The 23,339-nt window shown below is 52.2% G+C and overlaps 1 protein-coding gene across 1 annotated transcript in view; it reads right to left on the bottom strand.

The window, feature by feature from the left end:
* CYP46A1 (cytochrome P450 family 46 subfamily A member 1) overlaps positions 1–20,596 on the bottom strand; it is a 28,670-nt gene extending 8,074 nt beyond the window's left edge. The window contains exons 1-10 of the mRNA XM_070775692.1: positions 20,342–20,596; positions 13,515–13,595; positions 12,709–12,790; positions 9,850–9,923; positions 9,314–9,400; positions 5,180–5,318; positions 4,330–4,440; positions 2,103–2,253; positions 1,915–1,977; positions 666–738 (exon numbers count right to left, since the gene is read on the bottom strand). Coding sequence (XP_070631793.1) covers positions 666–738; positions 1,915–1,977; positions 2,103–2,253; positions 4,330–4,440; positions 5,180–5,318; positions 9,314–9,400; positions 9,850–9,923; positions 12,709–12,790; positions 13,515–13,595; positions 20,342–20,508 — 1,028 coding nt within the window. The 5' untranslated portion in view covers positions 20,509–20,596. The remainder of the gene's footprint in view (positions 1–665; positions 739–1,914; positions 1,978–2,102; positions 2,254–4,329; positions 4,441–5,179; positions 5,319–9,313; positions 9,401–9,849; positions 9,924–12,708; positions 12,791–13,514; positions 13,596–20,341) is intronic.
* Positions 20,597–23,339: the final 2,743 nt, after the last annotated feature.

The raw sequence follows: 23,339 nt of genomic DNA, 5'->3' as shown, positions 1-23,339 counted from the left end.
GAAAGAGAGGGGGAAGAAGGGGAGGGGGAAGAGGGGGAGGGGAGGGGAGGATAGATGGGGAGGGGAGGGGAGGGAAGATGGGAGAAGGAGGGGAGGGGAGGGGAGGGGAGATGGGGAGGGGAGGGGAGGGGAGATGGGGAGGGGAGGGGAGGGGAGATGGGGGAAGGAGGGAAGGGGAGATGGGGGAAGAAGGGAAGGGGAGGGGAGGGGAGATGGGGAGGGGAGGGGAGGGGAGATGGGGGAAGGAGGGAAGGGGAGATGGGGGAAGAAGGGAAGGGGAGGGGAGGGGAGATGGGGAGGGGAGGGGAGGGGAGATGGGGGAAGGAGGGAAGGGGAGATGGGGGAAGAAGGGAAGGGGAGGGGAGGGGAGATGGGGAGGGGAGGGGAGGGGGAGGGGAGGAGAGATGGGGAGGGGGAAAGGGAAGGAGGGGAGGGGGAGGGGGAAGGAGGGGAAGGGGGTTCTCCAGGAGAAAAGCAGGAAGAGGAGCTTCTAGATGTAGGAACAGCATGTGCAAAGACTCTGGGTTGAAGGGAGCAGGACTCACTGAACTGGGCCGGGGGCTCAGCCGTGGGAGGTAGGAGCAGGTGGCCCTCTGGGAACCAGAGGTCAGACAGCCCCCTTCACCAACCTCAAGGGGACCCCCCCCAACCTCCCCTCTCCATACCTCGCTAAGATCTCGGGCTGGCGCGACAGCTCCATCACCGTGAATGCCAGGTGATTGGCGGAAGTCTCGTGACCTGCAGGGAAGGAGGAGAGTGGCAGCCCCACGTGGCCTACAGGGCTGCGGCTGGCCCAGCCCACCGGGCCTCTGAGACCCCGAGCCCCTAGAGGCACTTCAAGGCCTCACTGCTCCCCCTTGGCTGAGCCAGACCTACAGATATGGAGACAGCTGTCCACCTCCGCACCTGGTGCACCCAGTGCAGTCAGAGGACCAGCCTTTGCCCCCGTGCATGCAGCTCTCACACCCTGGAAGACCTTTCCTCCAACCCTCCTTGGGCCTCACCTGGCCTGGAGGGATATTTGTCCCCATTTTGCAGAAGAGCAAGCTGAGGCCGACAGGAATATGTCTCTCTTGGGTCACACAGCAGGAGGGGCAGAGCTGGGACTCAAGTACAGCAAGGCTTTTGGGGCCAAGGCTCGTGACCTGCCTAAGCTGTGGGCACCAGGTCCTGAGGTCTGGAGAGGGTACATCTCCTGTCTGGGCACCATGGAGAGCTTCTAACTGGGACCTGATGAGTCTGGGCAATCCCTGAGGGCTTCTCTGAGGAAGAGATGCTTGCGGGATCGCTGAAGGGTGAGGAGGAGTTTTCAGGTGAAGAACAATGCTCAAGAAGTATTTGATGAGTAAACGAATCAACGTGCTTAGCGTGTCTTCTGGTGCTAATCTACCGAAGGCCTTGCCACAAATTCTGAGTAAGACAGAGCCTTGCATTCACATGGCTAAGCTCTCCTGAACCCCCAAAGGGAGCTTCACAAAACTTCACAATTGCCAGCTCCTTAACCACGTGGGTTAAGCAGTTAACCAGGTGGCTGATGCAAGCACCTGACTCATTGGGAAAGCCCCTGATGCTGGGAAAGATTGAGGGCAGGAGAAGAAGGGGGCGACAGAGGTTGAGATGGTTGGATGGCATCACTGATTCAATGGACATGAGCTTGGACAAACTCCAGGAGATGGTGAGGGAGGCCTGGCGGGCCACAGCCCATGGGTTCGCAAAGAGCTGGACACAACTTAGCGGCTGAACAACAACCAGGTGGGGGGGCCACCAAGAGAGCCTCCTGGGCCTCCCCTCACCCCAGCCCCCCAGAGTGGGACTCTGCTCAGCCTGTCTAAGGCCACCTCCAAGTCAGGTAGTCCATGGTCCCCAGTGTTCCTGCAAAGCTCGGAACCCTTGGTGGCCGCTGAAGCTACAGACCAGCGATGAAGAAGGTGACGAAGTTGTCCAGCAGGATCTCGTCGTCCTGAGCCCCCTCTTCAGCTGAAAGACAAGGCGCTTCTCAGGGCCCTGGGAGCCTGGTCCCCTGTCCCCTGTGATGGGTCACCCTGGCGGGGGAGGGGCACCCCCGCCGCGCCCCACTCCCGGGCCCTGCGGAGCCCCGGCACCTTTGAGGATCTGCGTGAGGATGTCGGCCGGCACGTCCTCCCCCCTCTGCAGGGCCTCGCGGCGCCGCTGGACCCACTCCTTGCCGACCTGGCGCAGGAAGCGGACGCTCTCCCGGGTCTCGCGAAGCTGCTTCCACTTCCCCGGCATAAACTGCAGGAGAGTTCCCGCTCCCTGTCAGTGCGCCCCACCCCCCACTCCCCTGCCCCTCCCCAGCTCCAAAACGACTTCAGAGATCCACAGCAGGCTCGGAAGTCAGAAGAACCTGGGAACATTCTAGAAAAGATCAAGTAGCTAGGAGATTTCATCAAGACGGTGGGCTAAGCCCAAGCACTGGCTTCCCCTTCCTGCTCTGAATCCCTAGAAATGTTGGGAAAGATGCCTTAAAATATCCAGGGACCCCTGGGGACACAGACATAGAAAACAGATTTATGGACAGATGGGGAGTTGGGGGAGGGGCGGTGGTGCTGGGGGTGGGGTGGGGGGAGGAAGAAGATGATGGGATGTATGGAGAGAGTAACCTGGAAACATACCTTGTCATATGTGAAATAGATAGCCAATGGGAATTTGCTGTATGACCCAGGGAACTCAAAGCAGGGATCTGAAACAATCTCAGGGGTGGGAAGGGGAGGGAGGTGGGAGGGAGTTTCAAAAGGGAGGAGGCATGTGTATACCTATGGCTCATTCATGTTGACGTTATGTGTATACCTACGGCTGATTCATGTTGATGTTTGGCAGAAACCTACACAATACTGTAAAGCCTTGTCCTTTAATTAAAAATAAATTAATTATTTTAAAAAAAATCCACGGAGCACTGGGAAATAGGAAAGGATTCCTGAGGGAAACTTCCCTGGTGATCCAGTGATTAAGACTCCATGCTTCTTCTGCTGCAGGGGGTGTGGGCGCGATCTCTGGTCAGTAAACTATTAACAAGGTTCCATATGTCGTGGGTGGTATAGCCAAAAATAAATTATATATATATATATATATATGTATCTATCTATCTATCTATATATATATATATTTTTAAAGATTCCTGAAGGATGGATACAGTTAGGATTGCACTGAAGGCGGAAAGTGGACAGAAGCCAGAGGGAAGTGGAGTGGAATTAACTGCTGAACAGATGCAGTGGCATCAGGGGATTCTAAGCACAGAGTCTGAAGTCCCAGGGAACAGGAGGGCATCTGTCTGGGAATCAGCTCAAGTGCTGTAGCTGAGTGCGACCCTATGCGGTCTTCCCAGAGCAGAACCCAACCCCTCCTGCCCCCTGCCATCCTCCACCTGCCTCTTGTCTATAGGAAAACTTTAGCCTCCCAGGTCTTCCCCAAGTTCCAAAGGGTAAATTTAATCAGAGAAGTGAGAAAATGCAGAAAGAAAGGAAAACAGCCAAGGAGGACAAAATAAAAATAGTTTAGCCATTAAATGAAGTCAAGGACATTTAGTTCCTCCTCAAGGGCTATAGATAATATTCGGAGCCATATCTTTTGTTGTTTTGCAGATACTTCCTCCAGTGGAGGAAGTTAACAGTATGCTGCCCATAAGCACGTAGACCCCAGACCAGACAGAACCAGAAGTTTGATAATGTTGCTTCCTGATTACCTCACCACCAGCCAATCAGAAGAATATCCACGAAAAGATCTCACACCCCACAACTCCTCTCCCTCACTCTGTCTTTTAAAATCTTTCCCTGAAAGCCTTAGGGGAGTTCAGGCTTTTTAGGCACTAGCACTCCTTGCTTGGTGCCCTGCAATAAACACTGCACTTTCCTTTACCACAACCCAGTATCAATAAGATGGGCTTTACTGTGTGCAGGCAAGCAGACTCAAATTTGGTTCAGTAACAGTACCACCTTTCCCCCTTCCTCTTCCTTCATGCCTGGAACGAGGAAGTGATAGCTGGAGCTGCAGCAGCCATCTTATTACAATGAGGTGGTATGCTAAAGACACTGGAGCAGAAAGAGAAAAATCCAGGAACATCTGACACTGTGAAGTCATCATTGCCATCCTGGGTTACCTGCTTCACGATCATTTCACATAAGAAAAAGACTTACTCCTAATTTTCTTAAACTATTTAGATTTTCTGCCTTTACTTTAGGGGATACATGCAAATCCTGACTGATTCAGAAGTCACTTCAGACATATCAGAACTCAAAATCCATTCTGGAAAAAAAAATCACTGGAGGAGTTGCTCCAGCAAATGAGGACAAGACAAGCCATGATGCCTGGTACCTTCGCCAGAGTGTTCCGGGATGCGCTGATGCCCTCCAGGATCAGTTTCACTTTCCGAGACAGAGGCTTCTGGGCACCCAGCAGCATGCTGGTCTCCATCCCAAAAGCTGCCTGGGGGAGACAGAAGGGTGAGGTCACACATGGGGGATGTAAGGATTGAAGACCCAGGGCAAGCACTGACTGCATTGTGTCATCCACTCCTTACAACCTATGACAATCCTGACCCTGTGGGATGTGATAGGATTAAGTGGCACATAATAGCCACTCAAGGAACCTAGGCTTCTTTCCTTGACAAGATGCGTTCCCCCTGAAATGCAGCCTCCCTTGGATGTTTATTCTAAATCCAAACTCCCAGTGAATTTTTGAATGGTGATAATGCCTCACTCACTATGCCTGCACTCCATGTTTTACCCGGGTTTGAAGTTATCTGGGCCCCTGCTGAGATGGTGTGGGGGATTTGCGGGGGAGGAGGGTAGTGAAAAGTCAAGCTATACTCCATGGCAGGAGGAGGGATTGGGGGAGGAGGGTTGCCAAGGGGGAGGTGGGCTTGGGCTGAGAGTCAGGCAGACTTGAGATCCAGTCCTGGTCCTGCCACTGACCAGCCAAGAGCCAATCCCTGCATTTCTTCATGTCCATTTCTAGAGAATGAGTTAGTAGCTCCAATCTCACTACCGGTTGCTTTGAATATCCAAGGAAATAAAGGAGATGACCCTCCCAGCCCAGAGAAGGGGTGGCTGATACGTGGAGGAACAGGAGGGAGGGGAAGGAAGCAAGGAAGGGAAAAGGGAGGGAAGAAGAGCCCATTGCTGGTGTGGCCTGCCCCATGCCCTCCCTGCCATCCGCCCATCACCTTGGCCAGGATGTCCATGGTGGCACAGGTCAGCATGTCCTGCATGGACACAGGGGTCTGACCATCCGCTTGGGCTTCCAGGATCTCCACCAGCTGTTCCGCTTTCTCATTGAACGTTCCCATCAAGCCAACCAAGGAGCTGGGGAAACAGCATAGTCATCAGCAGCCACTGGGACCAGCCCAGACCTGCAGATATCCTTTGTCCCCTCTCTGAAGGGAGACAGTGTGCAGAGTGGTGATGGGGGCCTCCCCCAGCCTTTCTGATCTCCCCACAAGACCCAGCTCACAGGTTGGGGTTGCAATAATCAAACTAAGCCTTTGGGTTCCCAATCCCCTTCCACTCAAGATGGCTCATGTCCCTTTATGCTTCTTTTAACGATTCCACACGCACCCTTTCTGGCACTGGGCCCTTCAACTCTGACTCCAAGGAGACGTGGCAACGTAGAAACTCCAGAGCACAGTGGGGAGGAAGGCAAGAAAGGCCTCTGGGGCCTCCAAGAGTCCAGGAGGTTTCCCCTCTGACTTCTCTGCTCACACTGCCCACTCTCCTTACCTGCCCTACCCAGGCCACCATCTTCAGCCTTTAATCATCTCATTTCACTCTCTGTCCTTGAGCAATCAAGGTGCCCAACAGAAATGAGTCTTCAGACCCAGAGCTCTCAACCCACAGTGCCCCTGCCCCAGGATAGCTACCTGACTTGTCTGCCTGACAAACTGTTTAGAAAGAGGTATGGAAAGATATACTCCAGATTCGCAAAAGTGGTATCCCTGAGGGATTGGAAATAGGGAAGATTGCTCCTTTGTACATTACATATTTCTGAATTTTTACAAAGAGAAAGTGCTGCTTTTGAAATTAAAAGTAATTTTTAATGTTAGCAATCTGGGTAGAGGGCATAAGAATGTTTTCTCTCCTATTCTTATTCTTGAAACTTATCTAGAAATTTGAAATTATTTCCAAATAAGAGGTTTTTAAAACCAGTAAAAAGAGAAAATTGTGGGGGAGAGAGAGAGAGAAAAAAAAAAAGAGCGACTTTTTTAGTTAGGAAAGACTATTAGTTCTTCGTTTCCAATCGGCCAGCTCTACTCCGGTTTCCAGCTCTAGCTCAGGTCCTGGCATCCTTGTAGTTACTACTGCCCCCGTCCCATGACAGCTGCATATCTTATTCTCTGTGGTCCAGGACTTTATTGAAAGCACTACTCTGATCTCATCCTTGCCCACCTAAAAGGCTCTGAAGCACCCTGTTTCTCTCAAGAGGGAGGGAAAACCCTCACCTGGGCCCAGGAGGCTGTCTGCTCTTATTCATTCCCACCTGCTTTCCATCTCCTCCAAAGCACAGTGCCCCTTCCCGTCTCAGGGCCTTTGCACATGCTGTCCCCTCTGCCTGAGCTCTCTCCCCTCCCATCCTCAGCCCCTACATTCCACTAGCATCTTAACATCTGCCTTCTCTCCAGGTGGACACCCAAATGCCACATCCTCAGGAAAATGTCTCCTAAGCCTGCGTGTTGGTGGTGGTGGTTTAGTCACTCAGCTGTGTCCAACTCTTTGTGACCCCATGGGCTGTAGCCCACCAGGCTCCTCTGTCCATAGGATTTCCCAGGCAAGAATACTGGAGTGGGTTGCCCTTCCCTTTTCCAGGGAATCTTCTCAACCCAGGGATCGAATCCAGGTCTCCTGCATTGCAGGTGGATTCTTTACTGACTGAGCCACCAGGGAAGCCCTCAATATATGCCTCCCAAAGTACTCTTGACTTTTTTTCTCACAACACTTATGTGGTTTGCAAGTATATATTAATTTGCAAGATTCCTTGTAGTTGTCTTTTTCTTTAAAAAAAAAAAAAAGTCATATTCTAATTGACTATTTGGGTCCCCTGGACGGTTGTCACACCAGTACTGAATCCCTTACAGCTCCTGCACGTACAAAATATCAGACTGGAACGTTAGCTGTACAGTAAAGCCCCAACCCCTTGTTTATGACGGAATGACTGGGACCAAGGCCTTTCAGCAAAATTAATACCTGAAAAAGCAGAAACTGGCAGTTTACTCTCACAATTTTATTAAAGGTATATAATGATATTCTCTGTGTACAATGGCTGGAGATGAAACTCACCAGTGGTTCTTGCTTTTTTACCCCCAGTAGTGAATTCAGATTCATTCATACAACTTTGTGAATTTTGTGTTTCCAATAAAATGTAACTTAGACAACTACCTTATTGTGAAAATAAGAAATAAAAATAGTGGTGATGGCCGCACTACAACATGAATACACTTAATGCCACTGAACTGTGCACCTAAACATGGACAAGATGGTAATGTGTCTTATGTGTATCTTACCACAATTTTAAACATTTAAATAAAAATATCTGTAAAAGCACTTAATAAAATGTAAAGTGCGGTTCAAGCATGAGGTTCAGTGTGCTAGAGAGAGTCCACCAAGACAATGATGTCATGAGCACTGTGAGCAGTCATGTGATTAGAATCCATGTCCTCTGATGACCTCAAAGCGTCCTGAGGGCAGGACTCTGTCACCTTGGCTGGCCTTCATAACCCTGGCGCTCAGCACAAGCATCTATTCAATAAATGCCTCCTCCTAGTCTATTCCTTTTATCATTCCTGGCAACTTTCCAGTAAAACCAACACCATTCCAGGCACTCGTTCACTTTATGGACGTTCCTGGAGGGCTTGTGAAGGGCCGGGTGCCAGGCTGGGTGCAGGGGCCCAGTGACACGGTGCATCTTCTGCCTTTAAGGACCTGACATCTAGTGAGGGAGGCACACTGGAAGAGAAGCACTGCAGCGGGTGTGATAGGAGCCATGACGGAGACATGACCTCAGTCTTAGGGGTCAGGAAACACTTCCCCAAAGCAGTGACATCTTAGCTGGGTATCAAACGAGGCACAGGAATTCCCTAGGGTGACACAGAGGGCAGGGGGATGGCAGCAACAAAGGCAGAGATGCCAGAGAGAACCCAGCAGTTCCAGAAAGCTGGAGGAGAGAGGGTGCAAAGGTTGGCGGGGTCTCAGGAGCAGATTGAGGGCAATGAAGTCTGACCCTCATCTTTCAGATCATAGGGAGCCACTGAAGGCTTCAGGACAGGGGACAGGTATGGTTAGATCTGAGTCAGCAGGATCGCCCCAGAGTGGTGAGGTAGATGCACCAGAGGAGGGAGACAGGAGGCACGGAGGCCAGGGAGGAGGCTGGGATAAAACTCTAAGTGAAAAGGTTAATGTGGTCATCACACAGATTACATACTAAATAGAAGCTCTTAAGCAAGGGAGCAGTTAACATCTCCAGCAAAGGGACAAATGAATACAAGCTTCCCGATACGACATCCTGAGGAGGACACAACATCACTCCTGGGCCATTCCTGCCCAAAAAGCACAACCTGAGGGTTATGGAGCAAGAAACAGCAGACAAACAAGGTTGCAGGAAATTCTACAAAATTGGCCAGTAATCTTAAGGTCAAGAAATTCAGAGAAAGACTAAGAACTGTTCTAGAACAAAGGAGGCTAAAGAGATGCGGTAACTAAATATAACACATGAACCCGGACTAGACCCTAGACAAGGAAAAAATAGCTGTCATTACACAAATGACAAAATTTGAATATGGATTGTGGATTATTCAATATTCTGTAACAGCCTATATGGGAAAGGAATCTAAAAAAGAGTCGATACGTGTGTATGTATAACCGATCCACTTTAATACAATGTCAATCAAATATATTCCAATAAAAAATTTTAAAAACAGAAAAGAAAAATAAAGAAAGTTACCCTCAAATGAAAACAACAATGAAAAAAACAATAAATGAAGAAGTCCAGATGAGGAGAGACAAGATCTGAGCTAGGGGAATGGCTGGTGGGCAGGGACCCCCACACCTCCAGGCACTGAGGTCATTCAGCTCCTGACGTTCACAAACCACATGGGGGCCTCTCTACTCCCGCCCCCCACCCCCGGGCCTGCCTGTCTCTCTCTCTCTCTCTCTGATCAGTAATGCTGTGTCCTTCCCTCCCTTCAGCCCAAGTGAGGCCCCTTCAAATGAAGATGCACCTTTTCCAAGCCCACCCAGGCTGGGAGCCCAGCACCACCTCTGAGCAACCAGCCAGGACACCGCTGGGGCCCATCTGCAGCTATACTCACCTCCGGCTGAAGGCCAGGTCCATGATCCTCCGCTGTTTGTGCCAGCGCTCATAGTCACATTCGGACACCAAGCCTTGGCCAAACAGCCTGCAAGAGAGACGGACGCTTGATGTGAGAAACTGGGTGAAGAAATGAGAACTGACCGCCTGACGGGGTCAGCTCGCCGTCCATTCAGGGTAATGAGAATGTACTGGAGCCAGACAGTGGTGACAGTTAGGCACGCGGAGAACGTACCAAATCCAGTGTGGTTAAGACAGTAGGTTTTATGTGATGTGAATTCACCATAACAAATACATAAGAAATGGGGTGACCGTGTGTCCCAACCTCAGTGACCCCCCTGTTCCCACCTGGAGGGGAAAGGAGGACAGGGAAGCTGCTGATGACAAGAGTGGTGCCCACCACGGATGCCCCTGTTGTGTGCCTGGCAGCGGGGTATTGGGACTGAACGCTACATCCGACATTCTGGACCCCGTAGGTCCTCCACTAGCAGCCAGAGGCTCTCCCAGACTGCCCCCCGGGACCCCCTCGAATCCTACCTCTCGCCAAACACAGTCTGGATCGCGTGGTACATCTTGGAGTCCTTGTTGTACTTGGTTGACATCAGGAACTTCTAAATATCCCCAAAAAAGCAACATGAGTTTGTGCCCCCACGAGAGGCTGCAGAGGACTCAGCAGTTTTCTGGGCTCTTGTGAAACACACCTCCAAAAAGTCACCCTGAGCTGAGTGCCAACGACAGTGGGAACACCCATACGTGTGATCTCACCTACTTCCTCTAGAAGTCCTGTCTTTCCGGGATGAGGAAAGCGGGGCACAGAGGGGTGAAGGGGTTTTTTTTTTCCTGTGGTCACACAGCTGGGGAATGATGTTGGGGCGGGGGCTTCCTCACTCCAATGCCCACGCTCAGCAGCCCACACCACACCACCTTGTACAGTGGCTGAAACCAGAAAAGGCATGGGTTGCTCTGGAACCAGAATAGGAAAGGGGGGAAAACCTGGTGGGAGGGCTTCTAGGACACAGGAGAGGCACTCAGCAAAGATTCAGTGTTAGTGCCAACCCAACCGTGGAAGTCAAGGAAGGCTTCCTGGAAGAAGGGCCCAATTCCTCACCAAGAGCAGGATGGTGGCAACAGTAACGTTAGCAAACAGCTTTTGAGGCAGCACCGCCCAGGGTTTGACAGCTGAGGCTGTGGACTCTGCTGGCTTAAATTTGAATCTGGGCTCAAATATCTTTCCTCTACCGCTTGCTAACTCTATGACCCTAGGTGAGTTACTCACCGCCTCTGCCCCAGTTTCCTTATTTCGCAAGATGGGAATCAGGAGAGTGCCTGCCTGGTAGGGCTGCTGTGAGAGTGAGTTAGCTCCACATGAAGAGTGTGGAGAATGGCGCCTGGACACAGCAGGTGCTCTGCAAGCGCCAGAACACAACGGCATCCTGCTGTTGATTTAACGCCCAATCATCCCTAAGACGTGGCTGGCATTTCTATGCTCTTCTTACATCTACATGAAAAACTGGCCCAAGGTCACAGACATGGTAAATGGTGGGCACAGGATTTGAATTCAGGCAATTTGATGAAGTCCAGCACTCTTTAAAGGAATAAAACTAACATGATTGGGGGAAAAAAAAAAAACAAACCTCTTGCTAGTCTGTTCAAGAAGATAAAACTGAAATTGCTATTCTCAGGAACAAAAGAGAACAACACCACAGAGCTAGTATACATGATAAAGATAATAAAAAAATATGGCAGACAACTTTATACCAGTAATTTCAACAATTTAGAAGAACTAGGTAAATTCCCTGAATGACTCAAAACTCAAGAAAATATAAAAAATCCAAATGGCCATATATCAATCTTAAAAATTGTATAATTTAAAGAAAACACTTCCCTTAAACAAAATGACAGGCCTAGATGGCTTCACTGGTAAGTTCTAGCAAACATTCAAGGAAGAAATAACACTACACCTATATTAAAGTGAAGTTAAAGTGAAGTTGCTCAGTTGCGCCCTTTGTGGGCCCCATGGACTGTAGCCTACCAGGCTCCTCTGTCCATGGGATTTTCCAGGCAAGAATACTGGAGTGAGTTGCCATTTCCTTCTCCAACACCTATATAAACTCTTTCAAAAAACAGAGGAAAGCAAACATCTCCCAACTCATTTTATGAGGCCTATCAACCTGATTCCAAAGTCAGGGATCAAGAATAAATATAGAAACAAAAGTTCTTAACAAAAAATGTGTAAATTGTGTCCACGTAACCAGGAACAAATTGTATCATGCCCAGGAATGCAAGGTTGGTTTAACACTTGAATGCTAGTCAATGTAACTCATCATATTAATATATATCTTTCAATTTCTTTTCTCACTGAACATCATGAAGGTCTTGTGTATGGCTTTTGGTAGCATGCTTTTAAAAGTCTTAAACTGTGTCTGAATTTGCAATGAGGGTTTTTTTTTTTAAAAAAAAAGGACTTCTAACATTCTGTTAGAGACATCATGGTCATTCCACTTGTCTCGTGATCTAGGCACAGAGTTGTATCTTATCCTTCTTAATCACCACAGCCACTCTCGAAGCAGAGCGCCGCACCCACAAGTCAGCTTGGTACCCCCTAGGGGAATAACAGCACCGTCATTTACTGAGCGCTTCCTGCGCACCAAGCATGGGCTGGACAGCTCACATACATTATTACATTATTTCAACTCCATTCTTATAACCATCTGCGAGAGCAGCAGCATCTCTATTTGACAGACAAGGAAACGATGGCCCAGAATGATAAAGTACATTGTCCACAGTTCCATAGCCAGTTGGCGGCAGAGCCCAGTTCTGCCAACTTCCAAGTAGACTATCTGATGGCCATTCTTAGTACCAACACAGCAGACACGGTCCTGCACATACTACAGGCCAACTAATGCTGTCTGTTTTCGTTTCCTCGCCTCCAAGATGAGGACCAGAAAGAGTCCTTACCAATTAAATGGGTTCATAATTGTAAAGTACACCGAAGTTCATGCTGAAGCAAAATTTGATCCTTTGTTTGTTAAATAAATGGATCAACATTTCGTTCTCATCAGAGCCTTAAAAGAGAGGGGTTATAGCCCCAGCTCGCAGAGGAAGGAACTGCTAAGAGAGGTGGACTAACTAGACGTATGTATACCAGTTCCCAACCCAGAAGAGTCTAACAATAACTCACTGTCCACATCAAACAGCTCTACTTTTAGGAGCGCCCCCCCTCCCACCGCTACCAACAGAAGGTGGGTGGTTAGAGAGGAGGATGCTGTTCCCTTTGGGATCCCTGGGGAACCAGCCCAGATCCGTGTGACTCTGCAATGTCTCTCCCACAGTCCCTGGGGGAGCATTTCATGCCCCCAACCAGGGGCTCTCCTTCAAAACCATTCTGTTTCCTACCTTGACCGACTCGGGGCTCGTGACGATGACCGAGGTTTTGTGGAAGACATTGACCCGCACGACGGGCCCATACTTCTTAGCCCTGGAAACCAAAGTGATGCAAAGGAGGCTGTCAACTACCAGAGATGTGAACATCATCAGATCAACCGGGCTCAGCTGGAGAAACAGGGTGCCCCGTCCCAGGGGTGGGGGGCACTCAAGGTTCTGGAGCCTAGGTTCTGCCTTGGTGTCGACTCTGCTGAATTGCATCCCCCTCTGGCCTCAGTTTCCATATCCATGAAAACAAGGTTTCTACTCTTCTCCTTTGCCCCAAAAGGTTGTGCTGGGATTCAAGCAATATCATGGCTTTGAGAAATGTAAAAGCCCACCCCAAACACCAATGACTGTTACACAGTCACACACCCACCCAATTTACAGATGAAGAAACTGAAGCTCAGAGAGCTTCTGATGGTTGGTCTAAAGCCATGCAAAGTTGGCTAAAGGCAGAACTTGTCTTCTTCTTCGTTTTCTTTTTTTTGGCCATACCGCATAGCACATGGGATTTTAGTTCCCCAACTAGGTATAGAACCCATGCCCCCTTCACTGGAAGCACAGACTCTTAACCACTGGACCACTGGGACTTCCCAGAGCTTGCCTTCTGAACCTGCCTTGTATGAACCTGCCTCTCTACCTAGAAGAGGAACTACTGGGGGTGAGAATGGCCTGGACCGGGGAGGGGAGTGTGTGCTGGACTGGGGGTGGGGGGAAGCTGGCCCATGAGCAGTGGGGGCTGGGGTAGGAGCAACAAATACCAAGTTAGGACCCACCAATCCAAAAACACGTCTTGGAGCACGCGGCCACAAACCTCATCCTTTTTCCAAAAGTAGGGGAGGTGCCCTAGAAGGAAACTAGAAGAAATGGGAAACGTTAAGGTCTCTGGAAGTCACCATCAAAGAGTGCTCCCTTCCCCACAGGACCCTATGGAGTCGGTGTTATCAGGCCCACTTCACAGATGGGAGGACTGAGGCACGGAGAGGTACAGCCCCGGCTCAGGGTCACCAGGCAGGACGCAAATCCCAGTCTGACTGGCCCCAGAAGTTTTCTTAGAAAGATGTAGAAGAATAAAACCATCTTCCTGGTGCAGGAGTTGGGGGCTGGTATGAGGAATAATATTTTGGCCACCTGATGCAAAGAACCAAGTCACTGGATAAGACCCTGATGCTGGGAAAGACTGAAGGTAAAAGGAGAAGAGGGCGGCAGGGGATGAGATGGTTGGATAGCATCACTGACTCAATGCACATGAATCTGAGCAAACTCTGGGAGATAATGAAGGACAGAGAAGCCTGGCATGCTGTAGTCCATGGGGTCTCAAAGAGTCAGACACGACTGAACAACTGAACCACTGTGGGGAATAACCTGAGACATTCACTGAACATTTATTAAATGCCGGGCACCATGCTGAGCCTGACTCCATCTGAACTCCTCGCACCTTCTGGAAGCAGGTCTGTTACTAAGCCAGTTAACAGGCAGGGCGACTGAGCCTCAGAAAAGGAAGTCACCTGGCCCTAGGTGCATGGCTGGTACCTGGGTGTCCTGCAGCCCTTCTCACCAGGGCATATTTTGGGCATCCTAGCTCAGCAGTGTGATAAGCAGATTGTAAACAAGCCTGTTTGGTGTTGCTTTAGGCACATTTCAAGGTACTGGTGATTTCCTGTCTCCTGTTTAACTTTATTCCTGCCAAGCTCCCTTACTATAGCTTCCAGAATGGGTGACAATAAAACTGCAGTTGGGGTTTTCTGGGTCATGGAACTCACCTTCTTCTGGTGGGGGAGACAGAATGAATAAGCAAGTAAGTAAACAGGAAGTCAGATGGGAGAAAAATCAGAGTTGGGGGAAATAAAGAGAGCTGGGGATGGATGTAGGAGGGTTATTTTAAACAGGCAACATCACTTTAAGAAGGTGACATGTGAGCTGCAAGGAGTGAGGAACTCAGCCACACAGGTACCTGGGGGAAGAGCACGTCAGGCAAAGGGAATAGTAGGTGCAAAGGCCCTGAGGCAGGAGCATGCTTGCCGAGTTCAAGGAACAGTGAGGAGGTGGTGTGGCTGGAGCAGAATGCTTGAGGGAAAGTGGTACAGGACGGGATTGCCAAGGATGGGGTTCAGATAGTGTGCGGCTCTGTGGACTGTCATCCAAACTTTTGCTTCGACCTTGTTGAGGTGGAGGCCACAGGAGGGTTTTGAGCAGAACCAGAGACGGGATCTGGCTTGGGTGTTAAACGAACCGTCCTCACTGCTACAAGGCGGAGAGTAAGCAGGGCAGGCAGAGGTGGAGGCAGGGGCACCAGCGAGGGGCTGTAAGTGGAGATGAGATGTCAGACGCTGAATGCATGGAGGTGGGTGGAGCCAAGGGGACCTGCTGATGGACTGGACCTGGGCCGTGAGACAGGGGTCAGGGATGACCCTGGGGCTTTTGGCCTGGCCACTGGGAGGCTGGCTGGAGCTGCCATTCACCAAGGTGAGGAGGCCTGAGACAGGGGAGCCGCTGGCCGCAGCAAACACTGCATGCCCGGCCCTTGTCCTTGCAGGTGGGGCTTCCGAAGGCCAGCACCCGAGACCCTGCTCTGTGCTCTCTTGGCTCTGCCTGCGGGAGGGGCAGGCTGGAAATCCCAGCCCAACAGCCCCTAGACCAGCCCTCCATCAGTGATCCCCTCTCCCTCCACCTCCAGGCAGGGACCACCGGGTCCCAGAGTTCCCCAGGGGGGTTGCCTCTCAGTTGCCCCCAGAGGTAACTTGCTTTATTAGGCTTCTGACCTTCTCTCTCCAGCCCCACCAGGATCACCTTCCCCGGACTGCTTACACGTCAATTCTCGTCTCAGGATGGGCATCTGGCAACCAGCCTGAGACAAGCGGATGACACTGGGAGCCAGCCTTGGAGCTGCTAGGTGTGCGCTGCCCATCTCACGTGGAAGGGAAGCAGGCAGGCAGTCCCCTGAGACTGCAGTTGAGCGAAGAGCTCCTGGCTAGAGATATCAGTGTGAGTCCTCAGCAAAGAAGTGGGGCTTACAGATGGGTAGGCCACAAGCGGTGGGTGCAGACAGAGAAAAGGCCCCAAGAGTGAGCCGCTGTTGGGGGGACAGGTAGGAAGGGGACAACCAGCCAGGGAGACTGGGCAGGAGTTGCCAGGTGGGGAGGCCAGAGACAGAGCGGGGAAACCTGTGAAGATAAACTCCAAGAGGTAGGAAGGGACAGGCCCTGTCCCGGGCTGCTGAGGAGCCAGGCAAGATCGGCACCAAGCACTAACCAAGCTGCCCAGCTCCATGGAGGTCTCTGGGGCCTGGACCAAAACCCATTGGTAGAGAGGTGGGGGATTCTAGAGAGAAGGGGAGGAGCGAACAGGGGGCCCAAAACAGGCAGGCTTTGGAGGGGGTGTTGCCGCGGGGGTGCAAAGCCAGGATGGAGGGGGGGTGGCAGCTGGAGGGAATGAGGAGGAAGAGGTTTGTTTTACAGCCTATTGTATAAAAATAGGAACGATGCAGAAGAGAAGGAAGAGTGAGGAGAGAAGAGAGGGGGACAATGCAGCGGTTGCTGAACGGTGGAGGAGGAGGGCGTCCTTGGCCAGGAGCATGGAGGTCCCAGCGAAGAAGGTGCAGGGAAGGGGGCTGCTGTGACGGCAGAACCCTGGAAAGAAGTTCGGTCAGGCTGCTCATTTGCTCAGGGAAGTAGGAGGCGAGAATAAAGGCTAAGTGTGTGCTGGCTGGTGGAGAGAGATGCAGGGCTGTAGGACTTCATGCCAGTGGCTGGGCGGAAGGGACTTCAGCGGGCCGCCGAACCCACTCGAGGTGAGTGGGTTTGAACTTACACCATGCCACCTGCAGCAAGATGGACTGTGGACATCACACATGACTGGCTTCATTTCCAGAATAATCCAGCATTTCTGGACACTCCCCAAAGTTGCATGTTTGGGGAGAATGCTTTCAGCTTTGAGTCCCCTGAGTGAGAACAGAGTCTAGACCCTCCTCACCTCCCCAGACCTGTCTGAGAGTATCCTAAGCAGCAGAGTCCAAAGCCACCTGGGCAGGAAGACGAGCGACACCTCAAGAAGGTAAAAGGCATGGAGTGGCGCGGGGTCCCCACGGCCAGGCAAGAAAGGCATCTAAGGCCCGTTTCTCCTTGTTCCTACAGGGGGCGCTGGGGAGGCGAAGACGCAGCGCTGAGACGAGGCGTTAGAAACAAGCCAGTGAGGATGAAGGAAAGAGGTGAGGAAAGCCGGTGAGGATGAAGGAAAGAGGTGAGGGAGACTCCTGGCACCGGGAGGGGCAGACAGAAGCCCACCTAGTGTGCCTCTGGTAGCAGACGGCATATGGCAGAGCAGCCCAGAGAGGGAGGGAGGGGCGGGCAAAAATGCCCCTCCCCTGCCTGGTGCCCAGCAAGCCGAGTTTCTGATAATCCCGTGATGGGCACCGTGGGAATCTGAGGTTTCCAGTGGGCAGAGAAAGTGTGGGACAGTTACTGGGGCAGAAGTTATCTGGAGGGCCCACTGTGAGGCCACCCAGAGGGGTGCAGGCGGCCCACGAAATGGTTCAGGGGTGGGCCACCCACTGGAAGTGAGGGTGAGGGGCCATGAATTTGCCTCGTGCCAGAGGGATGGGGGTGGGGTGAGTGCTCAGCTGGGCACCCCAAGTCCACTGGATCCACCCCCCACAACAGAGCCAGCCATGGGTCTCCACCTTTGCGGGGAACCCTCCAGCAACTGTCAGACCGCCCCCACGCCTGGCACCTTGGAAAGTAGGAGAGGGCAGAGAGAAGCAATGCTGCCTAGGAGTTTTGAAAAAAAAAAAATATTACAAAATAAAACCTGAGAGAGAGACTTTTCACTGTCAAGTTTACAGTCATCCCACATTGGGTTGGGGGGCGGGTGGGAGGCTGCAGGGCTGATAAGGAAGTTCAGAGTAGTGGCAATACAGAAGCTACAGTGTCTGTGTGGGATCTGAAGATGAGGTCCCTGTTTCCAGATGTCACATGGATTGTTGCAGTAGGGTGTTGTTTGTAATGAGCACACAGAAGTGGGGCAGTCAGGGAGGGCGTCATGGAGCAGGGGCAACCTGGTGACTCCTGAGAATAAAGCGGATGAAGAGTGGGGCTGGGAGAGCACAGCCGCTGCCTCTTGCAGGGAAGAGGGTTCCCTGCCTGCAGGCTGGCAGAGCCCCAGAGCACAAGGGGTGAATGCCACTACTGGAAACTCAGTACACACGTAGATTTCTTGTCAACAGTGATGTTGCCAGTCACGGCTTAGGGACCCAAACTTTGAATGCCAAAGCATCTGATTTGTACTAAAAAGAGGTTCCAGAACTTTCCTTTAGTGCAGTTTTGTATTTGACCAGCAACCAATTTTTAATCCAAAGCCTTTTGCACATGCACTGTTCAGTTGACCTCATTAGAATAAAGACCCCAACCCACATTATATTCACATCATATAAAGACCCTAACTCCTCCACCCACCCACCCGCATCCCTGTAGGTCACATGTCAGTTCTGCAGTGTAAGATCTCGGGGAGAATCCAGGCATAAAAGGGAAAGAAACACGCACGCACGCTACTACATGGATGACCCTGGAAAGCATTCTGCTAAGCTAAAGAAGCCAGACACAAAGGTCACACACTGTATGAGTCCATTTATATGAAATGTCCAAAACAGGCAGATCTATGGAGACAGAAGGCAAATGAGTGGTTGTCAGCGAGTTCTGGGGGCTGAGGAGTGACAGCTAACAGGGATGGGGTTTCTTTCTGTGATGATGAAAATGTCTGGAGCTGGAGTGGTGGTTGCATAACTGTCACTATACTAAGAAGCACTGCATTGTACACTTTAAAGGGGGTACATGTTACACATACCTAATTTTATTTTTTTAAATGCAGTTTCAAAAAATTGATGGGGGGAGAGTAGCAGAAAGGGGCTTGATTTAAGTTCTGTCTTCTCAAGACACAGAGACTGGCCCAGGCCTGCAGTGTTTGAAGCACTTGGGTTTACAAGAAGGTCGAGTCAGGAGAAGGCCTATCTGAATGAGTGCAAAATTCACAGTTCCAAGCTTTTGATGGCTGATTTGAAAACTTGAAAGGGTAACAGTGTACCTAACCAAACTGGCAAGAGACTTTTACCATCCACCTTGAATCAGAGTTTATCCAGGGTCTACTGCGCATGGACCAGGTGGCTGCTGAGCTAGGTGTCAGGGACACAGCAGTGAACAAGACAGACACAGGCCCATGGGAGGGACAGACACTTTAGAGGTTGCACCATTTGGGTGACTTTATAAAATGATCATAATGTATTTGGGTGTGGGAGCAGGTAGGGCCTCCCTGAACAGTTGGCATTTAAACCAAGCCTAGAAGGCTGGGGAAGAACCATCTAGAAGGAGGGGAAAACACAGCTGTGAAGTAAGGGAAAAGGCTGGGAGAGGGCACCTGGGAGGACGAAGGCGCCAGGGGGAACGGTTGCCTCCCTACGTCCCCAGTCACAGAGATTCTTCCTGAACCCACCAAACAGGGCTCAGGCTTCTCGTGGCAGGGCATCCGGCTTGCACTGGAGGTGGGTGCCTCCCAGAATGTTGGTGTCCTGAGGTTTTACAAAGGGTGTTCTAATACCATGGTTTATTTATTCAGTCAACAATATTTATTGAGCATCCGCAAAGCGCCAGGCGCTGGGGATACACATGTGAACACACAGGATCCCTGCCCTCCCAGGGCTCACATTCTAAAGGGGGGAGACAGTCAACAGGTGACCAGCCAACAGGTGAAAAGGAGGTAAGGTCGGGGGTGAGGCCCCATTGAGGAGTTTGGAGCTAGGAGGTGGGCTTGGGGAACAGGAGGACCCTGGAGGAGGGATGCAGCTGGGGTGGGTGGGTGCAGAAAGACTGGGGACAGCAGTGAGCAAGCAAGGGGAGAGAAGAGTGGAGAGCAGGTTCTGAGAGCTCAGCAGGGACCTTGCTGGCTACAGAATGGACTTGATTTAGATTTAGATTTAGTTCTAAAGTGATGGGAAGCTTCTGGAGCAAAGAAACAACACGTTTGATTTGAGCTTTGGAAAGGTAAGCTTCTGGTGGGGAGGGGGGAGGGAACGTGAATGGGGGTGAGAGTGGAGGATGGAATGGAAGTGCTAAGGAGAAGACAAAAAGGAGATACCAGGACAGAAATAGGGGAGAAAAAAAAGAGGGGGTAATGTGACCAGAGTACAGTGTACCCCAATCCAGGTTGAGTGACCTCATCCAAGTCCCAAAGTTAAGAGCGCCCACTTTAAGAGCCAGGCTGACCCGGGTTTAAATCTAGGCTTACCAACTGTGTGACCTTGGGCAGGTGACTTTGCCTCTGCGCGCCTCAGTCTCCTCGTCTGAACGATGGGGTAATAGCGCCTACCTAACAGGGTTGTCGCTACCATCACGTTGTCGGGGCCCAGCAGAGCGCGGTGGGCGCCGAGCAGCTGCTGCGGCTGTGAGTAATTTGTTACTAAGAATAGTTAGCGCCCCTCTCCTGGCCGCCGTTTCCAAGCGGCCGCGCGCGCGGTGGCAAGGTTGGACCCCCAGCCCGGATGCCAGCTCGGACGCGGTTCCCCGATCCCCCCATTCCAGCGCCCCATCCAGGCCCCCGCCCCCACCCCCCCGCTCACCTGGGCCGCGGCGGCCCGGGGATGTGCTCGTAGCGGCTGCGAGCGCGGTGCACGAAGGTGCAGCAGAGGCCGAAGACGACCAGGACGGCGCTGCCAAGCAGCATCAGCAGCCCGGGGCTCATGGCTCCCGGGCCGGCCTGGCCGGGGTCGGGGTCGGGGCCGGGCATGGAGGGGGCGGGAGGCCGCGAGCCGACTCAGCTGTCAGAGCCGCGCGCCGCCTCGGCCCCAGGCCCGGCGCGACCCAGCACCGCCCCCACCCGCTCGGCTCCACCCCCGCCAGTTCCGACCCCTCCCAGGGCGTTTGGTCCCCGCCAACCACGTCTCCGCCTCCGGCTCCATCTCTCGGGGCCGGCCCCAGATTTGCCCCGCCCACGCTTAAGCTCCGCCCCAACAGCAATAGTGCCCCGCCCAGTTCCTAGGCCACGCCCAGAGCACGTGATCTCCACCAATCAAAACTAGGCTTCTGGCCCAGACCCCTTCAGCCCCGCCCTCTCCCCGCCTCCCAGGCTCCGCCCATACCCCTCAAGCTCCACCCCAACAGCAGCTCCGCCCAGAACGCGTTGTCCCTGGCAACCTTAATTCCTCCTCTCTTACTGCCCTGGCGGCGGCGCTAAATCCTGCTGTCTTGTCCACCCTCCTTGGCGAATAATGGCCTTTTCACGCGCGCAGTCCCAGGCCCCTTCTTTTCTCCCTAAACCTTCCTGGAAACCCCATCCCAGCCTCCAAATTTCTGTATTACACCGACTGTTCCCAGACTTCTCTCTGGAAGCCCCAACCTCCAAAACGGGTGTCCCCTTCACGGGGCAGGTGAAAAGGACCCTGGGCACACAGGGAGGCCTGTGTCTGCGAGCGAAGAGCACACGGCTGGACCCGAGGCTGCCACCCAGACCAAGGGGAAGCCCCAGTGGGGGACTGCGGGTGCAATGTCCCAGGCGTTGATCCAGGTCCGAAGGAGCTAGAGTTGGAGTGGTTGAAAATCTGCGTGCGAAAAGTCCCAGGCAAGCGGAAAACGGGAAGTGTGCCCAGGGTGGCCAAAGGGTATCTTTGAACTAATAACCAAGACCTCCTTCCCTTTTATAACCTGTTTCTTCTTACCCGTCCAGGTATGATCCAAGAAGAGCCCAGCTCTTCCGTCTGGGGCTTTTTAGCTCCCAATTTTTATACTCAGGAGTGACCCAGGATAAAAGGAGTAGATGGAAAGGGCCAGGTGTGCCTCCCCACCCCCCACCCCCACCCCCGTTCTCATCCAGATAGAGATCCTCCAGTCCAGGGCGGAGGCGTCCAAAGAGTTTACATGTTGCTGGGTTTCTGAGAAAAGGACACTCCCCGGCCCCACTTGTGGGCCAGAATCCTGAGAGATTTGGGAAACATAGAGAAAGCCTGTATAGCTCCTTCCCAGGTACAGCTGGGGACAGGCCCCATCACGGGCATGAGTGTTCACGGTGTGGGATACAGGGTGCCAGAGAGAGCCAAGGTTTAAGAGCTGGGTCAAGCGCAGAGGAGACCCCCCACCCCCACTGCAAGCTGGACGTCCATCCCAGCTCAGACTGCACCAGCCTCTCCCTAGGGCTGGGAGATGCTGCATGTGGTAGCGAGAAGCAGCCACAGGCACGCACCGGCCGGCCCTGTGGAGCAGGGGAGAGGCAGGCAGGGAGAGCAGACAAATCCTTCTAGATTGCGAAACTTCCAGGGGTCGGGGCCATCTGAAGGTAGGACGCCAGACAATTGTTCCTTGAGGGCAGTGTGTGTGCTCGGTTGTGTGTGACTCTTTTCAACCCCCTGGACTACAGTCCACCAGACTTCCCTGTCCATGGAATTTTCCAGACAAGAATATTGGAGCAGGTTGCCATTTCCTTCTCCAAGGGATCTTTGAAACGCAGGGATTGAACCCATGTCTCTTTCATCTCCTGCAGTGGCAGGCAGATTCTTTACCACTAGCGCCAACTGGGAAGCCAGGGTCAGATCTTAACCTGCTCTGGCCACAGTGCACGGCGGCCATGGAACAGCCTCAGGGTACATTTGTGAGTGCGAGCCTGTCCAACTAAGGAAGGAAGAGAAGTGGGTGCATAGGTCAACACCGGTGACCTCTGGCTCTGTCCTTTCACCATCTCCTCTGATCCTCCCAGCTCTCCTGGGAGCAGGAGAGAGTGTTGGGACCAAACACTGAGGCTCAGGTGGGAGGCCCTTTGCCTGGGAGTCCCCAGCAGAGGGCACCGCCTGGAAGCACGTGGCCAACCACCCGGCCCTTCTCTGGAAAGGTCTGGACAAATGCTACCCACTGTGGTGGACACTGGCCATGTGGCTTCCATACCGGAAGTGGTTTCCCAGCAGGAATCACTGAGGGAGGTGCAGGCAGAAGAAATGGCTCTGAAGTGGCTGCTTCCACTTGAGTGGTCTGGCAGGGCACAGGTCCAGCGGTAGCCCAGGGAACAAGAAAGAGCAGGCTCCTTGGCTCAAAGTCCACTTCCTCTCTGAACTGGGATCCAGTTACACAGCCACCCTGGAGATCACCTGGTTAGGGATGGCTGACCGTGAGAGAAATGTACAACCTAAAAGCTGGGAGTTACGTTTGATTTGGGGACATTACTGAGGACTAAAGCCTGAGATTACCTCTCAGATAGCCCTGAGGAACTGTTCCAAAGAAGTAAGGGAGGAGAAAGATATATTCCCTGGTGGCTCAGCCAGTAAAGAATCCACCTGCAATGTGGGAGACCCAGGTTCGATCCCTGGGTTGGGAAGATGCCCTGGAGGAGGGCATGGCAACCCACTCCAGTATTCCTGCCTGGAGAATCCCCATGAACAGAGGAGCCTGGTGGACTACAGTCCATGGGGTCACAGAGTCAAACATGACTGAGTGACTAAGCACTACTACTATAGATAGATATATAATGTCTCCTATGTTGGCAGGCAGGTTCTTTAACACTAGCGCCACCTGGGAAACCCCGTAAATATAGAGGTGAGCTCAATCCCTGGGTTGAGACGATCCTCTGGAGAAGGA

This window comes from Bos indicus, chromosome 21, assembly GCF_029378745.1.
Source record: "Bos indicus isolate NIAB-ARS_2022 breed Sahiwal x Tharparkar chromosome 21, NIAB-ARS_B.indTharparkar_mat_pri_1.0, whole genome shotgun sequence".
Lineage (NCBI taxonomy): Eukaryota > Metazoa > Chordata > Mammalia > Artiodactyla > Bovidae > Bos > Bos indicus.
This window is presented reverse-complemented; position numbering and strand designations above follow the sequence as displayed.